The 19862-nt window shown below is 42.1% G+C and overlaps 1 protein-coding gene across 5 annotated transcripts in view; it reads left to right on the forward strand.

The window, feature by feature from the left end:
* The window catches only part of aff2 (AF4/FMR2 family, member 2), a 685599-nt gene that overhangs the window by 180436 nt on the left and 485301 nt on the right, over positions 1-19862 (forward strand). For 3 of the 5 annotated variants that reach the window (XM_073057781.1, XM_073057783.1, XM_073057784.1), the window contains exons 2-3: positions 6769-6889; positions 11922-12875. In XM_073057781.1, the coding sequence (XP_072913882.1) occupies positions 6769-6889; positions 11922-12875 (1075 nt within the window). The remainder of the gene's footprint in view (positions 1-6768; positions 6890-11921; positions 12876-19862) is intronic. The other 2 variants (XM_073057782.1, XM_073057785.1) reach the window with 2 other exon arrangements.

Below are 19862 nucleotides of genomic sequence, written 5' to 3' on the forward strand. Positions count from 1 at the left end.
TGCTGGGGGCAGCACACAAATGTGTCGTCACATTTTGGGCACCAACAAAGCATACGCATAACTCACTAACCCTAAAATGTACATCTTTGGATGGTGGGATGGAAACCCATGCGTATTGGGGAAAATGTACCATCTCCCTACTGACATTGGCGTGAATTGAACCCGGATTGGTGACATTTGGCGCTGTAAAGCAACTGCACAGGTTATGCTATAGTGTTGCCTCCACGGTCCAGAACCACATCATTAAATCGTTCTGAGTGGAGTCAAACAACATCGAAACAGGCCCTTCGGCCCAACCCATCCATGCCAACCAAGCTCCACATATAAGTCATTTCCATGTGCCTGCATTTATTTATGGATATGACCTCTATGTAATATATCTGCAATATAGAACATAGAATGATGAAGTAAATTTTACATTGCACCTGTGCAGGCACATACTTATGCGTATGATGCTGAACTCGATTTCATCTTTGATCTTGGCTGCACTGACACAATGGTGACCTGCAAAAGTATCAAAATAATTGAAATTATTACAAATAGATTAATGTTAACATAGTAGAGCAGACTTAAAAACAATTGCACACTTAAACTTGTTACCTTCTGATGAGTTGTTATACCATGTTACCATCTGCTGTGCCAAGTGGATGTGAAAGACCCCAAGGCACTGTTTTAGTGAGTATTTTCACCATTGTTTATTTGACAATCTGATTGAAAAAAATCTGCAAATGGGCTGTTGAATTTCCTAACTACACCAGTGATTGTGCTTAAGAAGTAACTTGGTGACTGTAAAGTGCTTTGGCGCACCCCGAGATGACGGAAGATCAATCCGGATCACAGCAGCCTCCTTACTCTTTTTCCCCGTCTCTGCTAAGTTGGGTGAAAGGTTCTCTTTGGAAAGCACCACGCTGGACAACCATTGCATGTGCTCGGAAATAATATCAAACACAGTGTGACACCATGGAGACTGAGATTTAACTGGAGTGAAGATTAGAATTTAATGCCGGATTGTTTTAATTCTAGTATTTCTCGCTTTAGCTGCCAATTTACAGATAATTAAAAAAGCAAACATATGCTTATGTGCTCATTACTAGAAGGAAACATTAATCAAGCAACAAATATATTTTAAAATATATATTTCAAACTAGTCAAACTAGGTAAATCACAAAGACAGCAACACATCAGAAAAGTGCCAAATTAATGAATGCACCAGTATCAAGCACTTGACTCTGTTACATGCCCAATCTAATCCTCAGCAATAATATTTACTAATTATTGCAATGCAGGCTTGTTGTTGCTTTAAATCTGGTTTCGCTAATTTAGGAAATATCCCAAATGAGTGGACTACTTTTCTTAGAAGATCCAATTGTTAAAATTACCATTAAGTTAGATAAACTCCAAGAGCAGTTTCCTTGCAGACCATTGTAGCTGGGTGTTAACCCATTCAAAATAAAGGAGCTATTGTTCATGTTACAATAGTAGACAGAAGAACATCATGGGAATATGTGAAGTACTTATTTGCATTTAGTCAGCCAAGAGTATTTTTTGGTAGAATGCAGCAGGCCAGGCAGCATCTATAGGATGAAACACTGTCGACATTTCGGGCCGAGACCCTTTGTCAGGACTAACCAACTTTCCTTTCAGTTATTTCAGTTTAAGTTTCCTTTCACTTTGTGGTGGCGTGTTGGGGAGGAAGCATTAAGAAGAGGGACGCCTCACGTCTTAATAAGCTGGTAAGGAAGGCGGGCTCTGTCGTGGGCAAAGTACTGGAGAGTTTAACATCGGTAGCTGAGCGAAGGGCGCTGAGTAGGCTACGGTCAATTATGGATAACTCTGAACATCCTCTACATAGCACCATCCAGAGACAGAGAAGCAGTTTCAGCGACGGGTTACTATCGATGCAATGCTCCTCAGACAGGATGAAGAGGTCAATACTCCCCAATGCCATTAGGCTTTACAATTCTACCGCCAGGACTTAAGAACTTTTTAAAAGCTATTATTAATGCTTTTTGAGATAGTGATTTAGATGCATATCATATTTTTTTTACTGAGTTAAGTATTGTATGTAATTAGTTTTGCTACAACAAGTGTATGGGACATTGGAAAAAAAGTTGAATTTCCCCATGGGGATGAATAAAGTATCTATCTATCTATCTATCTATCTATCATCTATCTATTCCTGACGAAGGGTCTCGGCCCGAAACATCGACAGTGCTTCTTCCTATAGATGCTGCCTGGCCTTCTGCGTTCCACCAGTGTGTTGCTTGAATATCCAGCATCTGCAGATTTCCTCGTGAAGAGTATTTTTTGCTTCTTTCTGTTTCCAATGTATTACACATAAAAGATAGGAGCAGAATTAGGCCATTTGGCCCATCGAGTCTGCTGCACAATTTCATCATGCTTGATCCATTTTCCTTCTCAGACCCAGTCGCCTGCCTTCTCCCCATATATCTCATTCCCTGACTAGTCAAGAATCTATCAACCTCTGTTTTAACATTGTTCTATTGTAAACACAGGTAATTCTGCAGATCAGAACCAGAATTGGGTGTATTGTCACTGACAAATGTCATGAAAATTGTGGCAACAATACATACAAAAATTACTATAAATGACAATAAGGTTCAAAATTCAAAGTACATTTATTATCATAGTATATATACATTATACAGTCTTGAGATTTGTCTCCTTACCAGCAGCCACAAAACAAAGAAACCCAAAAGAGCCCATTTAAAAAATGAGACCATCAGACACCCAATGTGCAGAGAGAGGAAAGATCAGCAAATTGTGCAAAGTTAAGCAAATAGTATTGAACTATTTGAGTTGAGTGAACTTGGCCTTTTCTCCTTAGATCAACAGAGGATGAGAGGTGACCTGATAGAGGTCTATAAGATGATGAGAGGCATTGATCATGTGGATAGACAGAGGCTTTTTCCCAGGGCTGAAATGGTTGCCACAAGAGGACACAGGTTTAAGGTGCTGGGGAGTAGGTACAGAGGAGATGTCAGGGGTAAGTTTTTTACTCAGAGAGTGGTGAGTGCGTGGAATGGGCTGCCGGCAACGGTGGTGGAGGCAGATACGATAGAGTCTTTTAAGAGACTTTTGGATAGGTACATGGAGCTTAGAAAAATACAGGGCTATGGGTAAGCCTAGTAATTTCTACAGTAGGGAGATGTTCGGCACAACTTTGTGGGCCGAAGGGTCTGTATTGTGCTGTAGGTTTTCTATGTTTCTCTGTATTCAGAACAAAAGCAGGTCCAGAGTCATGAAGTCAAGAGCAGCCGGAGCAAGCCACAGCCATGGCCTTAGTTCAGTGCAGTACCGGGTAAATATCGTGGAGCCCTCAGACATGGAACTTGGAGCAGCCAAAATAAGAAATATAGATAAAATATAAAAAAGTAATGCAAGAAGAGAACCAAAAGATGGAGTTGTGTTCACGGATCTTTCAGAAATCTGATGGCAAAGGGAAGAAGCTGTTCCTAAAATGTTGAGTTTATGTCTTTAGGCTCCCATATCTCCTCCCTGATGATAGCGATGAGAAGAGGGCATGCCTTTGGTGGTGGAGGAGTTCTTAATTTTTTTTTGCATCATCTTTTGAAGATTTCCCTGATGGTGGGGAGGCTAGGGCCCATGATAAAGCTGGCTGAGCTTACAAAACTTGGCAGCTTTTTCAAAGCACTAGCCCCTCCATACCAGAGAGTGATACAACCAGTTACAATGCTGTCTACAGAACATCCTCAGAAATTTGCTGCAGAAATTTGCTAACTGCTGGAAATCCCGAGTAACACAGAACCGCTGGAGAAAAACTCAGTAGGTCAGGGAGAGGAATAAACAGTCAATTTTTAGGACTCTTTTTACAAGTACAGGGGGAGAAGGTTGGAATATCTGGACCTCAATGAATAGCACATCTTCACTCTCAGTATTGTAAAACAATAACTTCTTTAATTTGAAGGGGTAAGTGCCCCTTGGTGGGGTGGAGATATGTCTTTACCAAAGGAAGTGTAAAGTGCTCCTTTCCTCCACTAGCATGCAGATCACCCTTGGGCAAGGTGTAGCACCTGCTTAGCCCCCTCCCCATCACCCCTCCCAGTGACCAGGGTCAAGTGAAGCATTGGGAGCATGTGGTGGATGGTCATCTTGAGCAGCTGGTGCACATCACAAGTCCTAGTTATGTGACCATTGACACCACTGAAGAGTATTGATAATAGTAGGGGCTACCTGTCTTGTAAAAACACTCCCCAGAAGAAGGAAACGGCAAATCACTCCTGCAGAAATGTCTGAGATTCAATTTCTTGTGGGCATACAATAAATCCATAATAAAATAAATGAAAGGCTACAATAACCCATTGGCTCCCTTTCAAGGACTGTAACTTGTATTCTCAGTATTATTTATTTACTATTTATTTATTAATTATTATTTTTTTTGTATTTGATCTGTTTGGCTTGTTTTGCATATTGGTTGTCTAGCAATCTTTCTTTTTGTGTAGTTTTTCATTGATTCTATTGCATTTCCTTGTTCTATGGTAAATACCTGCAAGAAAATTAATCTCAGGGTAATATATGTTGACACATATGTTCTTAGATAATAAATTTGAACTTTGATCTTTGGCAGGGTGCTCCAGATACTTATCACTCGCTGTGTAAAGAACTTAACCCCCAAACTATACTTTCATCCAATCACTTTAAACCTATGTCCCCCTGTATTAGCCATTTCTGCCCTTGGGAAAAAGTAACTGGCTTTTCACTCATTCTATTCCTGTTACCTTGTACACCTCTATCAAGTTACCTCTCATCCTCCTTTGCTCCAAAGAGAAAAACTCTAGCTCACTTAACCTATCCTCATGAGGGACGAGGAGGACTTCATCTCTATGCAGTCTGGCGTAGGCTTAACCCCAATCCCCCAGAATAGAGGTAGTGACCAAAGACACTTTTTAACAAAGTGTCATACAGGGCACAGCTCCTGACACAGTAGATGGGCATTCAGTGAAGTTTAACATCCCAAATCAAGGGTTAATTTGCGATTGGCAAGCTTCTTGAAATTTGGTGCCTGGTTAGTGCCTTAATGGCAAAGTGGGTTAATAATATTATTGTTTCAGCAGGGGAGCTACAGCAGTGTAGTGGTTAGTGCAACACTCAGGGTGTCAGAGTTCAGAGTTCAATTCTAGTGTCCTAGATTGTCCATTCCTTCCTGAGTGCACGTGGGTTTCCTCTGGGGGCTCCGGTTTCCTCCCACATTCCAAAGACATAGCAGTTAGTAGATGAATTGGTCATTGTAAATTGTTCTGTGATTAGGCTAGGGTTAAATAGGTGGGTTGGAATAGTCTGTTTGCTGAATCTCTAAATAAATAAATAAGATCAAACCGTTGCTTACAGTTTGTAGTGAGAAGGGCAAATAGATGCAGGGAAGCAAACAGAAACACATTCCCTTTGATAACTCTGAACGGCTGATTACAGTTAACATGCTTACACCAGTGTAAACATTACAGCATCTCATAGAACAAAGAGGATAAATGATCAACCACAAGTTTAATTAGCTGCTGTTTCAAATTAATAATTAACATTTTAATGTTGAAAGAGGGACTGCTGTAGTATTTAATCCTTGGAGCAGTGTGGTTCATTCTTTCTTACACCTCATCGTGTGAGAGCTTCTGTAAATCAATTCACAACGCCAGAAAATTGGTTAGAACACCTTCTCCAACACTGATTTATTTATTGATTTCTTGAGATACAGCTCAGATTAGGCCCTTCCATCCCTTCAAGCTGCGCCGCCTAGTCTAATTAGACAATTTACAGTCACCGATTAACCGAGCAACCGGTACATCTTTGGACTGTGGGAGGAAACTGGAGCACCCCAAGCAAACCACACGGCCTCGGGGAGAACATACAACTCCTTCCAGGCAGTGGCAGGAATCGAACCCGGGTGCCCCGTACTGTGAAGCGTCGTGCTAACCACTATGCTGCTGTGCCACTCCCCTGATTCTACAGCTTGTGAATTCATCTTCAAAGACTCTGCAACTTATGTTTGCAATATTTGTTACTAATTATTATTATTTTATTTACTTCTCTTTGTATTCGTGCAATTTGACTTCATTTGCACACTGGTTGTCCGTCTTTGTTCTCTGCAGTTTTCCATTGATTCTGTTGTTCCTTTATATTTACTGTGAATGCCCACAAGAAAATGAATCTCAGGGTTGTATATGGTGACTTATAAGTACTTTGATAATAAATTTGCTTTGATTTCTCAACTTTAGCTGGAGTGTTTCACCTTTGCGTCGGATGTATTGGTTATTCAAGCTGCGCAGAAGGTGGCAGATGTTGGGCCTTTTTTCTTACTGCAGATAACATCGGAGTGTGCAATCTACTATTTAAATTGTCATCTCAAATTTGTACACTAATTAACTGCCAACGAGTGCAGCCAGAGACTCATAACAAATCAACGCAGGCTGATCGCACAGAAGTGTCCCCTGCCACACGCCTCCCGAGGATTGCCCCTGCAAGTTGGAACCTGCCACCTCTTTTGTTTTCATATTTTCCGACACGGTTTGAACCGGCTCAAAGCCTCGCCCCTTTCCGACTCCCCTCCCTTCTTCCCTGTTTGCCCTCCCTCACTCTCTCGAGTTGAGTCACGCTGCGTTGTGAGGGTCCTCGGGGCCTGGCTTGCGGGAGGTGAAGGTTGATACGTTATCGGTACAGAGGTGCTGCCGGCTCTCCGGTTAACCACCGGTGAGCGTTCCTGCCTTTAAATGTCCTCTCCCCTCATGTCTATTGCAGCCACTACGAGCAAGATCGGAATGCGCTGAGGAGGAAGGAATGGGAAAGACGGAGCCAGGAAGTCCATCAAGATGAAGATCTGTTTGCCTCAAGTTTTAATCTGTTCAGTGAACCTTACAAGGTAGCCTGATGCAAACGCGGTATTTCAGCTGAACTGTGGTATCATTTCTAGAGGTGGTTGACTCTGCATTACTTCAGCTTGTTTGCACCTTTAGAACTGAAAAACCTCAGTGATTGAATCTTAAAATTCTGTTACGCCCAGTGTCACACCATTAATTAGTCTGCATGCAGTGATTATCTCTAAATGTGGGTATTGGTGTTGGTTTATCATTGTCCCAAGTTCCGAGATACACTGACAAGCTTTGGTTTGTAGGCAGATCATTCTCTCTGTAAGTGCATTGAGATATTTACTCATTTAGAGATACAGCACAGAATAGGTCCTTCCAGCCCTTTGAGCATGCCACCTAGCAATCGCTGACAACCCCAATTTAAACCTAACCCAATTATCGGACAATTTACCAATTTCTCCCTAAGGTTCCCTCTCCACTTCCTTCCCTTTATCCCATGGTCCATTGTCCTCTCCTGCATGAGTCAATCTTTCTCGGCTTTCCCTTGTCACTTCCACTTTTCACCTCTCAGCTTCCCACCTCAATCCCACTCTCCTGGCCTTACCTCCTATCACCCTCTTCCCCCCCCCCCCACCTAGATCTTCTCTTCACCTACCAGCTCTTATCCACCCCATCTTCTTATCCTTTCCAGTCCTGATGAAGAGTCTCAGCTTGAAATGTTGACTGTCTATTTCACTCCATAGATTTGTAATGACCAGTGAACCCACCTGGTAAGTCTTTGGGCTGTGGGAGGAAACCAGAGCATCTGGAGAAAACCCACACATTCCAAGGAGGATGTATAGCGTGGTCTTCTGCTGTTTTGGTCCATCCACTTTAAGGTTCGATGTGTTGCACTTTCAGAAATGCTTTGTGCACACTACTGTAGTAATACATGGTATTTGAGTTCTGTCACCTTCATATCAGGTTGAGAACTTCTGGCCATTCTCCTCTGACCTCTCTCATTAACAAGGTATCTCTTGTCCACTGAACTGCTATTCACTGGATTTTTTTTTTTGTTTTTTGCACCATTCTCTGTAAACTCTGGAGACTGCTGTGCATTAAAACCCCAGGAGATCAGCATTTTCTGAGGTACTCAAACTCTCCCCCTGTCTGACACTACAATTATTCCACAATCAAGGTCACTTAGATCATATTTCTTCCCCATTCTGATGTTTGGTCTGAACAACAACTGAACCTCTTGACCATGTCTGCATGCTTTTATGCACTGAGCTGCTACCATATGATTGGCTGATTAGATATTTGCATTAAAGCGACTATTGAGTTTATATTCTTCTGAGCTTTCACAGAGGTTAAAAGATTGTTTTAAAGGAGGCAACAACTGATTAAAAGCTTCACTCATAGAACGTAGAACAGTACAACACAGGAACAGGCCCTACGGCCCACAGTGTTGTGCTGAATAAATTAAATGAGTAATCATTTATTGATGAGAGAATGAGCTACATGTAAAAATTAAGCTGCGTGCCCTCCCCATATTGTTACCTCAAGAACTACTGATGAATCCTGACATTGATCAATATCCGAAGTTGAGTTATATTTTGCTTGCTAAATCTATGCCCTTGTCGGTCAAATGGAATGGACGGGAGAAAGAGCAGGGGAACATTGGAAAGAAAGTTTAGGATAGAAAAGTAAAAAATTAATACTGGGACCAGTCGATATTCAAATTTATACAGTCGCTGTGAGACTGGCTTCTCAATATCACCCAGGAACTAAACCTTGTACATAAGTTCTCTTGCAATGAACCAGCATATTTTTCCCACCTGCTTCCAATTCCAATTTTATTGTCAAAGTACGTATATGTTTGCGTGTAGTTTTTCACTCATTCTATAATTTCTTTGTTCTGCTATGAATACCTGCAAGAAAGTGAACCTCATGTGGTATAAGATGACATATACACATTAAATTTCGATACTAAATTTACTTTGAACCTTGAATGTCATATATGTTACCTTGAGATTCATTTTCTGCAGGTATTTACAGGAAAATGAAGAAATACAAGAGAATTTATGAAAAGCTACCTATACACAAAGACTGACAAGCAGCCAATGTTTAAAAGGATGAATCATGAAAATAAAAAAATGAATAATATTGAGAACATGAGTTGTTGAGCCATAGAGCACTACAGCACAGAGTCCTTGAAAGTGAGTCTGTAGGGTTTGGAATCAGTTCAGAGTTGAGGTTGCACCTCCCTTCTAAACCTGAGAGTAACTTATTAGTATTAATAAGAATAATGATAATTGTTCCTTCCCTTTTGGTAACCCTGTTTGTTTTCAGTAAGGTGGTTAATATTTTATACTTAATTCCATAAGAGATAAATGCAAATTAGGCCATTTGGCCCATCACATCTGTTCTGCTATTCCAGCATGCCTGATTTATTATCCTTTTCAATCCCATTCTCCTGTCTTCTCCTCATAATCTTTGACACTTTCACCAATGAAGAACCAATCAACCTCCACTTTAAATATACCCATTGACTTGACCTCCATAGCTGTCTGTGGCAATGAATTCCATAGATTCACCCACTCTGTTCTAAAGAGTGGCTGTGTCCTCTGGTCCAAGATGCCCTCATTATTGGAAACATCTTCTCAACGTCCACTTTATCTCAGCCTTTCAATATTTGATAAGTTTCAGTGAAATCTCCAATTCTTCAAAGCATCCAAGGTGTATGTGTAGCGTGTGTGGACAGTGATATCTTACCTGTCGACAGGAATGTGCTTAACTGCTGAATGATCTGCAGTTCCTTATTTATTATTTCAACATTTGACCTAGTCCTCCCCCTTAGCCATATCTGAGATGTTGCCACCCTCCTAAACTCCTTTCCTCCCCCTCCCCACCTTTGTATTGTTGTGTCTTCCCCCTTCCTGTCCAATGCTGGGGAAAGGTCTTGGCCCGAAACCTTGACTGTTTATTCATTTCCATAGATTCTGCCTGACCTACTGAGTTTCTCCAAAATGTTGTGTGTAAGTGTTTAAGTGATGGTATTGCCACACTCTTTGCGGAAGGCATCAGGGCTATTTGCAGCAAATATCTCCTGAGCTCTGGATGAGGAAGAAGCGGCATCTTATTGATTGCAGTATGACAGGAATATCACATGTCCCAGAGTCGATATATACACATTTACACATTCGTTTTAAGTTGTTTCTTCATGACTGATACAATTTATATAGCCGAGTGTCTAATGTTTTGCCCCCAAACTCCTTGTGCTTCATGTACTTTTCCCATACTTAAAAGAAGTAGAGAGAGAAAAAAAAATCAAAGGCTTTTTCAAAGGGTGTTGTGTTCTGCTGTCTTTTAGCACACACACTCTTCAAAGGAAATTGTGCCTTTGGCAACTGTCCAGAGGGCTAAATGAATGACCTTCCAAGGATTAAGTTGACATATTCTGGCATTATTAGTGACTTGGTGGATCTGGGGCGGCAACCTCGCGTACATCTGTTTCGGAGAGTTTGCCAATCCTAAATTAACCCTTTAATCTTATCTCTTATCTTAGCTAGGCTTCACTGACTGCCCATCCATAGTGTCAGGAACTCTGTCCTATGTGATGCTTTGTGAAAGAGTTTATTTCTTTTGGCCACTATCTTCACTCTGGAGAATTAGTAACTAGCTGACAGCTGAATGGGTGGAAGTCAAGTCCTCCCCTTTCTTAATAAGGATAGGCTGAGCAGGCTGGGGCCTTAATTCTTGGAGTGAAGGAGGATGGGAGGTGATTTGATAGTGGTTAACAAGATAATAAAAGGCATTGATCAAGTGGACAGCCAGAGACTTTTTTCCCCAGAGCAGCATTTTAAGGTGATTGGAGGAAAGGATAGGGGGAATGTCAGAGGTATGTTTTTTTTCACACAGAGAGTGGTGAATGTGTGGAACGCTCTGCCAGAGGTGGTGGTAAAGATAGATACATTAGAAACATTTAGGAGACTCTGGTAGGCACATGGATGATAGGAAAATGGAGAGCTATGTGGGAGGGAAGGTTTAGATTGAATTTAGTATAGGTTACAAGGTTGCCACAACATTGTGAGCCAAAGGGCCTGTACTGTGCTGTAATGTTCTATGTTCCATATTCCATATTCCCATTGCTGGTCCAGTTGATTCACTAGGCCAGACTCATTCTAACAACTAATCAGATTTAAACAGACATAAACATCAAGTTCTCTAACTTCTGTTCATCAGACTTCTCTATTTCCCCACCCAGCCATCTTTCTATCCCTTGTCCTATCAACACTATCATCCCTTCTGTTACCCCTCCCCTCCCCTGTCATTCTGCCCCTCACACACACTTTTTCTCCCTCTTGTTTCCCTCTTCACCTCCTTCCCTTTATTCCATGGTCCACTGTCCTCTCCTGTTCGATTCCATCTCCCTTAGCCCTTTGTTGCTTCCACCATTCCCTCCCAGCTTCTCACCTCAGTCGAACTCTCCTGCCCTTACCTACCCTCTCCCTCCCCCCACCTAGACCTGCCCCTCACCCAGCAGCTCTTATCCACTCCATCTTTCTAGTCCTGATAAAGAATCTCAACCTGAAATGTTGACTGTCCATTTCCCTCCGTAGATGCTGCCTGGCCCATTGAGTTCAATGCTTTGCAGTCAGGTTTATTAATTTTTATCTGATATTTTAAGAACTTTTATCAAACTCTCTTGATTAGAACTAGAGGTCATGGTTTAAGGGTGAAAGGTAAAATGTTTAAGGGGAACATGAGGGGGAACTTCTTCTGTCAGAGGGTGGTGAGTGTGTGGAACGAGCTGCCAGCAGAAGTGGTGAAGTGGGTTCGATTTCAACATTTGAAAGAAATATGGATAGGTACATGGATATGGACAGTTTGGAATGCTATGGTCAAGATGCAGGTTGATGGGACTAGGCAGGGTAATAGTTTGGCATGGACTAGATGGGTCGAAGGGCCTGTTTTTATGAGGTGCTGTTCTATGACTCCATTTGATTATGCAATGTGCAAATGATTCCTGTTCAGAATAGCTGAAACAGGATTCACTGTAATGCAAGGATTTGCCTTTGTGCTTTTAAAATAATTATTGTCCAGTTTTGTATGCCATCTGATATCTTTCAGACCAGCAAAGGCGATGCCCTGTCCAGCCGGGTGCAGAACACGTTAGGGAACTACGACGAAATGAAGGACCTGTTAACGAACCGCTCCAACCAGAGCCACCTCGTGGGCATTCCCAAGTCGTTGATCCCACAGACGCCCGTGGACAAAATGGAGCAGACCTTCTTCAATGAGCCCAGAGCCAAAATGGCGCCCTCCCACCAAAGCAGCAATCACTCTTCTGCCTGCATGCCTCCTCCCTCCTCTTGCCTGTCGCTGAGTTCCTCGCTGCTACATGGGCACCCAAGTAAGAAGTCGCGGGTAGAGTGGTCCCGGAGCGGACATGGTTCAGCCAGTGGGCATGGGGGGCAGTCCAACAGCCAGCCCACTGCTCAGCAGGTCAGGGAGAAGCACTCTGGCACACATGAGCAAGTCCAAGACAGGTACGGCGATCTGTACAGCGGTCAGAGCGAGCTGCACAAAAGTGACTTGCAGGCCAGCCTGGATGATGGTATGAAATTGCAGTCATCCAGTCCCAGCAACACCTCACGCTCCAAAAGGCACAGCCACTCCAAGTCAACTGCTGGAGACCATTCGTACAAAGATGGCTGCCACATGAAGTCTCCCATTGACAGTGACTCTGGTTCTTATTCTTGTGGATCCCCTGTGCCGTCCACGTCCCTGATCCCCGGCAGCAGTGCTCTCTGCACCCAGAACTTCCCTCCGGGACTTCACTCCAAGTCCAGTGTTCTACAGCAGAAGCCTACGGCCTATGTCAGGCCAATGGATGGGCAGGAGCAAGCCCCCATGGAGTCTCCCGAGCTGAAGCCGCTAATGGAAATTGAGGACGCTTTCAGCAGTCAGGCGTTTGGCAGCCTCCTGGACGCCAAGCCCAGCACAGCAAGCAACAAGTGCAAGTTACCAAAGCTGACGATACCTCAGCCAGGCGAGGTAGGTGGACACATCGATCTTTTCAAGTCTAGAAAAATAACGGGTTCCATCTTGTGCTTCCTTTTCAATCGGTATATTCTGCCTTGATGTTTTAAGGACTTGGTTGTGTGTTGTCATGCATGGAAACCTGTTTGATGTCAAAAATCAATCATGCTACATCAGAAACAGATGCACTGAAGGATTACAATGCTTCCAAGTGTGGAGTTGTGCTTAATGGACCCAAAACTGATTTGAATCTCTGGAGCTTGCTTGAAAGCTCAGAGCCTAATAGTATCCCAGGTTAGAATTGTCGAACGATTGCTTCTTCTATAACTCTTGCTCTTTCGCACATAACAGAGGATTGTTAGAACAGGCATTGAGCAGCTCAGCCCCTCATTTTCATCTCTCAGGTTCTGTCTCCCATCTATACGCCTCAATACACATGGCAAACTAAAAAAAATAGAAATTACTTCACAGATACTTGGGTCTGCTACTTGCACTGAATATACAGTGTGGCAATCTGTGCACATCCCACTCTGTGTGTGAGATTACTTCAATTATTCTCATGGTATGACATTTTGGAACAGGGTTCATTACGTGAACATTATTTCTTTGCATGTTCAGCACTTGCAGTAGAAGCCAAACTTCTGCCCCACTTAAACTGAGCACAATTAATATAATGTATTGACTCCAGGAAGAGTGTTGGCCTTATACAGGGTTTTCTGTTATTTCATGGGCTTCTGTTGCGACCATAGAGAAATGCTACATGTAGCTTTGGATACTTGACAAAATGAGAATTATTTAAATAATGTTTTTAATCGTAATAATAATTTAAAAACTAGAGCTTTCCTCTTTGGAGTTGAGGAGAATGAGAAGTCAACAAAGCCATAATCAATTTTGTTATAGTGTGGTTGCAAGTAGGGCTGAGTTGCTCTCCGATTTTGGCAATTTACTTTGCAAAATTGCCAAGATTGGAGAACAACTCAGCCCAACCAATACTGGTATATTTCACATGCTGGCAATAAAATGATTTATTTTTTTATCTTTTTAAGTGCAATCGTGAACAATAGCCTGATCAGAAATGCTGATCAAGTCAACTAGTTCCCAAAGAGAACTCTGATAGGCCAATCAGACGGTTCACTGCTGCTCAGCGATGGAACACAAAAAAAAATCATATGTACAATTAAGAAACATTAAAAAAATAGTAGAAATACTGGAGTCATAATGATCATGATGAGATCTGCGGGAGAGAGACATTTATACACACGCTGTCCTCGATAATTCAAAGAGATTGAAGGATATGGTTGCAGGGTGACAAAATGTGGCAGGAGCACTTGGAACTAAAAACTAATCCCTACTGGGAGAAAACAGCATCTGTTCTTTCGGCACTGTTCTCCAGCAGTTCTGATCCTGATTGAGAGAGGTGTATAAGATGATAAGAGGTATAAATGGAGTTGATAGCCAGAGACTTCTTCCCAGGGCTGAAATGGCGAATATGAGGGGGCATAATTTTAAGGTGATTGGAGGAGTACAGGGGGAATGTCAGAAGTATGCCATCTTCTGTGTGTGTGGAATGCTTTGCTAGAAATGGTGGTAGAGCAGGGGTTTCCAACCTGGGGTCCATAGTGTAAAAAAAGCTTAGGAGCCCCTGTGGTGGAGGCATAATGTAATATGTAAATGATGAAGGATATGGTAGCTTGGGTTTGTTGCAAAGTTGTTTCAGTATGTTGATTTGTGGGTTAAAGTGGGGTGCCAGAGAAGGACCTGTATCAATCACTAGATACTGTAGGATGGTCAGCATTTGACTGCCCATTACCCCACTGGCATTTTAGGACAGCAATGAAAGTCCTCTATCTGGCGGTGTTCAGGGTTTCTTTATCTTGTCAGTAGCTTCCTCTCAGTTTTCACTACTGTCATTCATCCAAGTCCCAAGTGGACCCTCAGGAATACCTTCATACTCGGCTCTAGAAGGATTCTTCGTAACTGTTTCCATAACAGTTTTGCCTTACAGTCAGGTTGTTAGCCCTGAGCTGATCCCCAAACCTGGAGGACTGGTGGACCACTCTTAGTCTGTCCTGTACCCTGACTACAGCCAACACAGCTCTCCGGGTCATTGAGGCACACATACCTCGAAACCATGACAAGGTCGTGGTCCTCTTGGAGGAGCACTTTAACCAAAGTACAGCATTTACAACATCAGCTGAGCAGAGCAGCCGTCCCTACTTTGGCTTTCCTCACGACGACAGACTTCCTGCCAAATTCTGCACTAAACAGCGGTTGACTGCATTAGACAGCTCTTAAAGTGGTACCAGCTTCTGCTACACACTGTGTACTGCAGAATGAGAGGCAGCCACTTTAAAACATCTGTTTCTATGAGGGTTAAACAGAGTCGGCTTTGTGCATGGTAAAATGTGTCCAACCAGTCTTATACAGAATGAAGAATAAAGTACAACAGCTATAGAGAAAATGCAGTGCAGGTAGACAATAAGGTGCAAGATCTTAACGAGGTGGGTTGTGAGGTTAAGAGTCATAGAAAAGTACAGCACAGAAACAAGCCCCTTGGCCCACTTAGTCTGTACTGAACCATTTTAACTGCCTACTCCCATCAACCTGCTCCAGGACCAGAGCCCTCCATAACCCTATCCTCTATTTACCTCTCCAAACTTCCCTTAAACGTTGGAATCGAGCTTGCATGCACCACTTGTGCTGGCAGCTCATTGCACACTGTCACCGCACTCTAGGTGAAGAAGTTTCACCTCACGTTCCCCTTAAGAGTCTAAGTTATAGTACTAGGGAACGATTAAATAGTGTTATAACAAAAGGGTAGAAGCAATTTTTGAGTCAGGCTGTATGTGCTTCAGGAGATTTAAACTCAGTTAAAGAAAAAAATCCATTTTAGAATGAGATAAGGGCTGTGATTCTTCGCAATTCTTTAACTGAGAGCATTTTGGCTGTTCTGTCACTGGGCATATTTCATGCTGTTGGATGGGTTTTGTGACAACAGGGACATGGGGAGTGGGCAGGAGAATGGATCTGAGTGAGAGGATTTACTGTGATCTGTTGGATGGTTAAACAGACTCGAGGGTTCGAAATACCAATCCTTTTTTTGTTTTCATGCACTTGGGGAAGTGCTTAAGTTGTGAAAGGCAAGTTCTTTTTTTCCACTGATTGTTTTCCAACCTCTGAGCCAAAGCCACAGGCAACAATATTGGAACAGCCAACACATCTGAGCGTGTTCAACACTTAATTTTGTCACTTGCATTTTTAGGATTTTTTTGCGTATCTAGAACATGGAACATAGAACACTACAGCACAGTACAGGCCCTTCAGCCCACAAGGTTGTGCCAGCCTTATAACCTACTCTCCATCTTTCTATTATCCATGTGGTTATCTACGGGTTTCTATCGTATTTGCCTCTGCCACCACCCTCTGCTGGGTGTTCCATGCACCCACCACTCTGTGTAAAAAAAAAAACAAACACCTCTAACACCCCCCTTAAGTTTTCCTCCAATCACCTCAAAATTATGCCCTCACATATGAGCCATTTCCACTCTGGGAAAAAGGCTCTGGCTGTCCACTCGATCTATGCCTCTCATCATCTTGTACACTTTGGTCAAATCACCTCTCATTCTCCTTTGCCCCAAAAAGAGCTTTTAATAATCAAACATTGCAGCCAACTGTTAGGCTCCAAGCAGCAATAAATTGGAAGCATATTGAAAGAAAATGAAAATATGTGAAATTCTGTAACATTTTTCAAGATGTCCCAACACACTTTACAGCCAATCTAGCACTTGTGAAGTGTTGGCACCGTGGGAGTGTAAGAAATACAACTTGTTAATTTGTACTCTGTGTTCTCCCACAAATGGGAAGATAATCGTCCAATGATCTGTCATTTTTTTTTGTGTTACTGAATGAGTGAAAAGTAAATCCCCTGCACGTCTTCAACAATAGTGAGGAAATTTATTTTTGCCCTTCTGAGAGGGCAAGGCAAGTCTCTGTTTCACATCTCATCAGCAAAACAGTTTCTCTGACAGTGAGACGCTCATACTCTTTGACCCAAGCTTCAGTCTAAGGTCTGTCCACAGGCGCCTAGGCAGGTAAGCACCCACATCTGGCACTATAACGGGCTACTCTGAGGCTCTGTCTCAATGTGTGCACTTTGTTCAACTTTTTTGAAACTTCCTGATGATTGCAGTTGGGGAACTATCAAAAATTGTTAGCACAAATTTTACAGATGGACCACACTGTGCAGGTGAAGAAATGGGCAGAGATAAATCAGCTCTCCCTGTCAAATTGTCTGCTGTAATAAGCACAAGATATTCTGTAGATACTGAAAATGCAGAGCAGCACACATAAAGAGCTGGAGGAACTCTATGGTAAGGAGCAAAAAGGTCAATGTTTCAGGCCAAGGCCTTCATTAGGACTGGAAAGGAAAAGGGAAGAAGACAAAATGGGAAGATGGGGGAAGGAGTACAAGCTAGGCGGTTATAGGTGAAGCCAGGTGGATGGGGAGCTAGGAGGTTTGGGGAGAGGAAATGAAGATAGAAACTGGGAGCTGAAAGTTGGACATGGTAAAGTCCTAAAGAAGAAGGAATCTGATGGGAGAGGATTGTGGATTATGGGATCAAGGGAAGGAGGAGAGGACCCAGACGGATGTGATAGGCTGGTGAAGGAGAAGAGAAGGAATAAGAGACGAGCCAGTATATGGAATTGAAAAATAGAGGAGGGGGAAGGGAGAGAAATCACCAAAAGGTTGCTATAATGTTTTCAAATCCAGTTGCATTCAGTAAAAATGAAAATGAAAAACCCAGTCTAAAATGAAAATTCATGAATATGTCTTCTAATTCATTGGTGTTAGCTTTGCAATTGAAAGTCCCACTTAGGTAAAATGATGTGGATTAACACGAGAGATGGTAAATAATCTTGTATTAATTAGCAATGAGAAACGTGTTACAGAGCATATATGTGCTTCCTCGAAATGCTTCAGTTATCTGGATCCATCAAAATCTTGTTCGGCATAGACAGTACATTCAGTTTTCCCCTCAGAAACGGAGCAGCAAGGAACAGAGGGCATTGCTTTATGGTGAGAGGGGAGAGATTTAAGGGGAACTCAAGGGGAAACCTTTTGAGACAAATGGTGGTATCTATGTGGCATATCGAAGGAAGAAGTTGAGGCAGATGCAATAACTTCTAAAAGACAGTTGGACAGGTGAATAGGTGGATTGAAGGTTATGGACCAAATGCTGGCAAATGGGACATCTTGGTCAGCATTAAGCAGATTGGCCAAGTGGCTTGTTTCTGTGTTGTGTGACTCTATGAATCTACACTCCATGAGACCTGGTGGTAAATCCACTGTTTCGAGCCGTGTGGTAGAAGGTTCAGGAGCCTCACTACCAGGTTCTAGAACAGCTCCTACCCCTCAACAATCAGGATCTTGAATAAAAGGCGATAACTGCATTCAACCACTTGCCCCATCATTGAAATGTTCGCACAACCAGTGGACTCACTTTCAAGGGCTCTTTGTCTCATTATCTTATGCTCTTGTTATTTATTTCTATTTATTTATATTTGCATTTTTCACAGATTGGTGTCTTCTGCATTCCAGTTGATCTTTCATTGATGCTGTAATAGTTACTACTCTATAGATTTGCTGAGTATGTCCACAGGAAAATGAATCTCAGGGTTGTATATGATAACATATATGTACTCTGATAATAAACTTTGAACTAAATGGTGCTGAATCTTGTGGTTTATGTTATTTGAGTGATCTTTTGACTGAGGAATCACTGTCCATTGTTAAGTCCTGGCTTTTCTCCTTGCTTTACTAGCAGCCAGTAAAGATAGCCCCAGAAACCTTTGGTAATTTGGTTTGTTATTGTCACATGTACTGTGAAAATCTTGTCCTGTATGCCATTCATGCAGATCAAATCATTAAAATAGCGCATTGCGGTTTTACGAGATAAAACAATAACAGAATGCAGAATCAAGTGTTGCAGTCACAGAGAAGGTGCAGTGCAGTCAAACAATAAGGCACAAAGTCATAATAAGTTAGAAAGCAAGGTGAAGAGTCAATTCTTACTGTACTAGAGAACCGTTCCATAGCTTGGTGAGATGTTGCTTCCAGTCTGGTACTTTGAATTGTTGGAGTTGACGTGACAGGGTTCATATCTGCTTCTCCTGCATTGTAAATATCAGCAGGTCCATAGTAAACAGAAACACAAGATAAGATATAGTGCTGTTTCTTAGAATCTAAGTCAAAATTGAGTTAATTGTCATATGCACAGGTATAAGTATGCACAGACGCAATGAAAAACTTATTTGCTGCAGCAGCACAGGCGCAGAGCATCATGTAAGCAGCAGTCACAAGACAAAAGCATAAATTATGTACTATAGAAGTACTTTATGTAACTTTATGTACTTTATGTAATAAAGGAATATGGCACATAGAGAAATACCCATTTTACCGTAGTTCAAAGTGGTCAGAGTGTTGCTAAACTGTTGTGATTAGTGTTCTGCAGGTTGGTTCAAGAACTGAATGGTTAGAGGGAAATAGCTGTTCTTGAACCTGGTGGTGTGGGACTTCATGCCTCCTGCCCAGTTGCAGCTGTGAGAAGATGGCATGGTCCTTTTGGTGAGGATCTTTGATGATGGATGTGCCTGTGATGCATTGGACTGAGTCCACTGCTCTCCTTCTATGCTGTATTCATTCCAACAGTCCTTTTCTTTCCTGTCGTCTGTTCTGTAAATGGCAATGGGGTTTTGAATTCAATAACTTATCATTATTTTAGACATTCATTACAGGAAGATTTATTGGTACATGACTGTTGTTAATTGGTTCAAAACAAACCAACAATAATTTAGCAATAAAACCTCACATATTTATTTTTTATGTTGTTGCCAAAGGTGATGAATAGTTGATTGGTGTTTAGACATTTCTACTGGTACTGCATGGTAGATAGATAGATCTCTGACTAAACCAGAGTCCCTTACAGCTAATAGAATTCTTTG

Source organism: Hemitrygon akajei, chromosome 10, assembly GCF_048418815.1.
Source record: "Hemitrygon akajei chromosome 10, sHemAka1.3, whole genome shotgun sequence".
Classification (NCBI taxonomy): Eukaryota; Metazoa; Chordata; class Chondrichthyes; order Myliobatiformes; family Dasyatidae; genus Hemitrygon; species Hemitrygon akajei.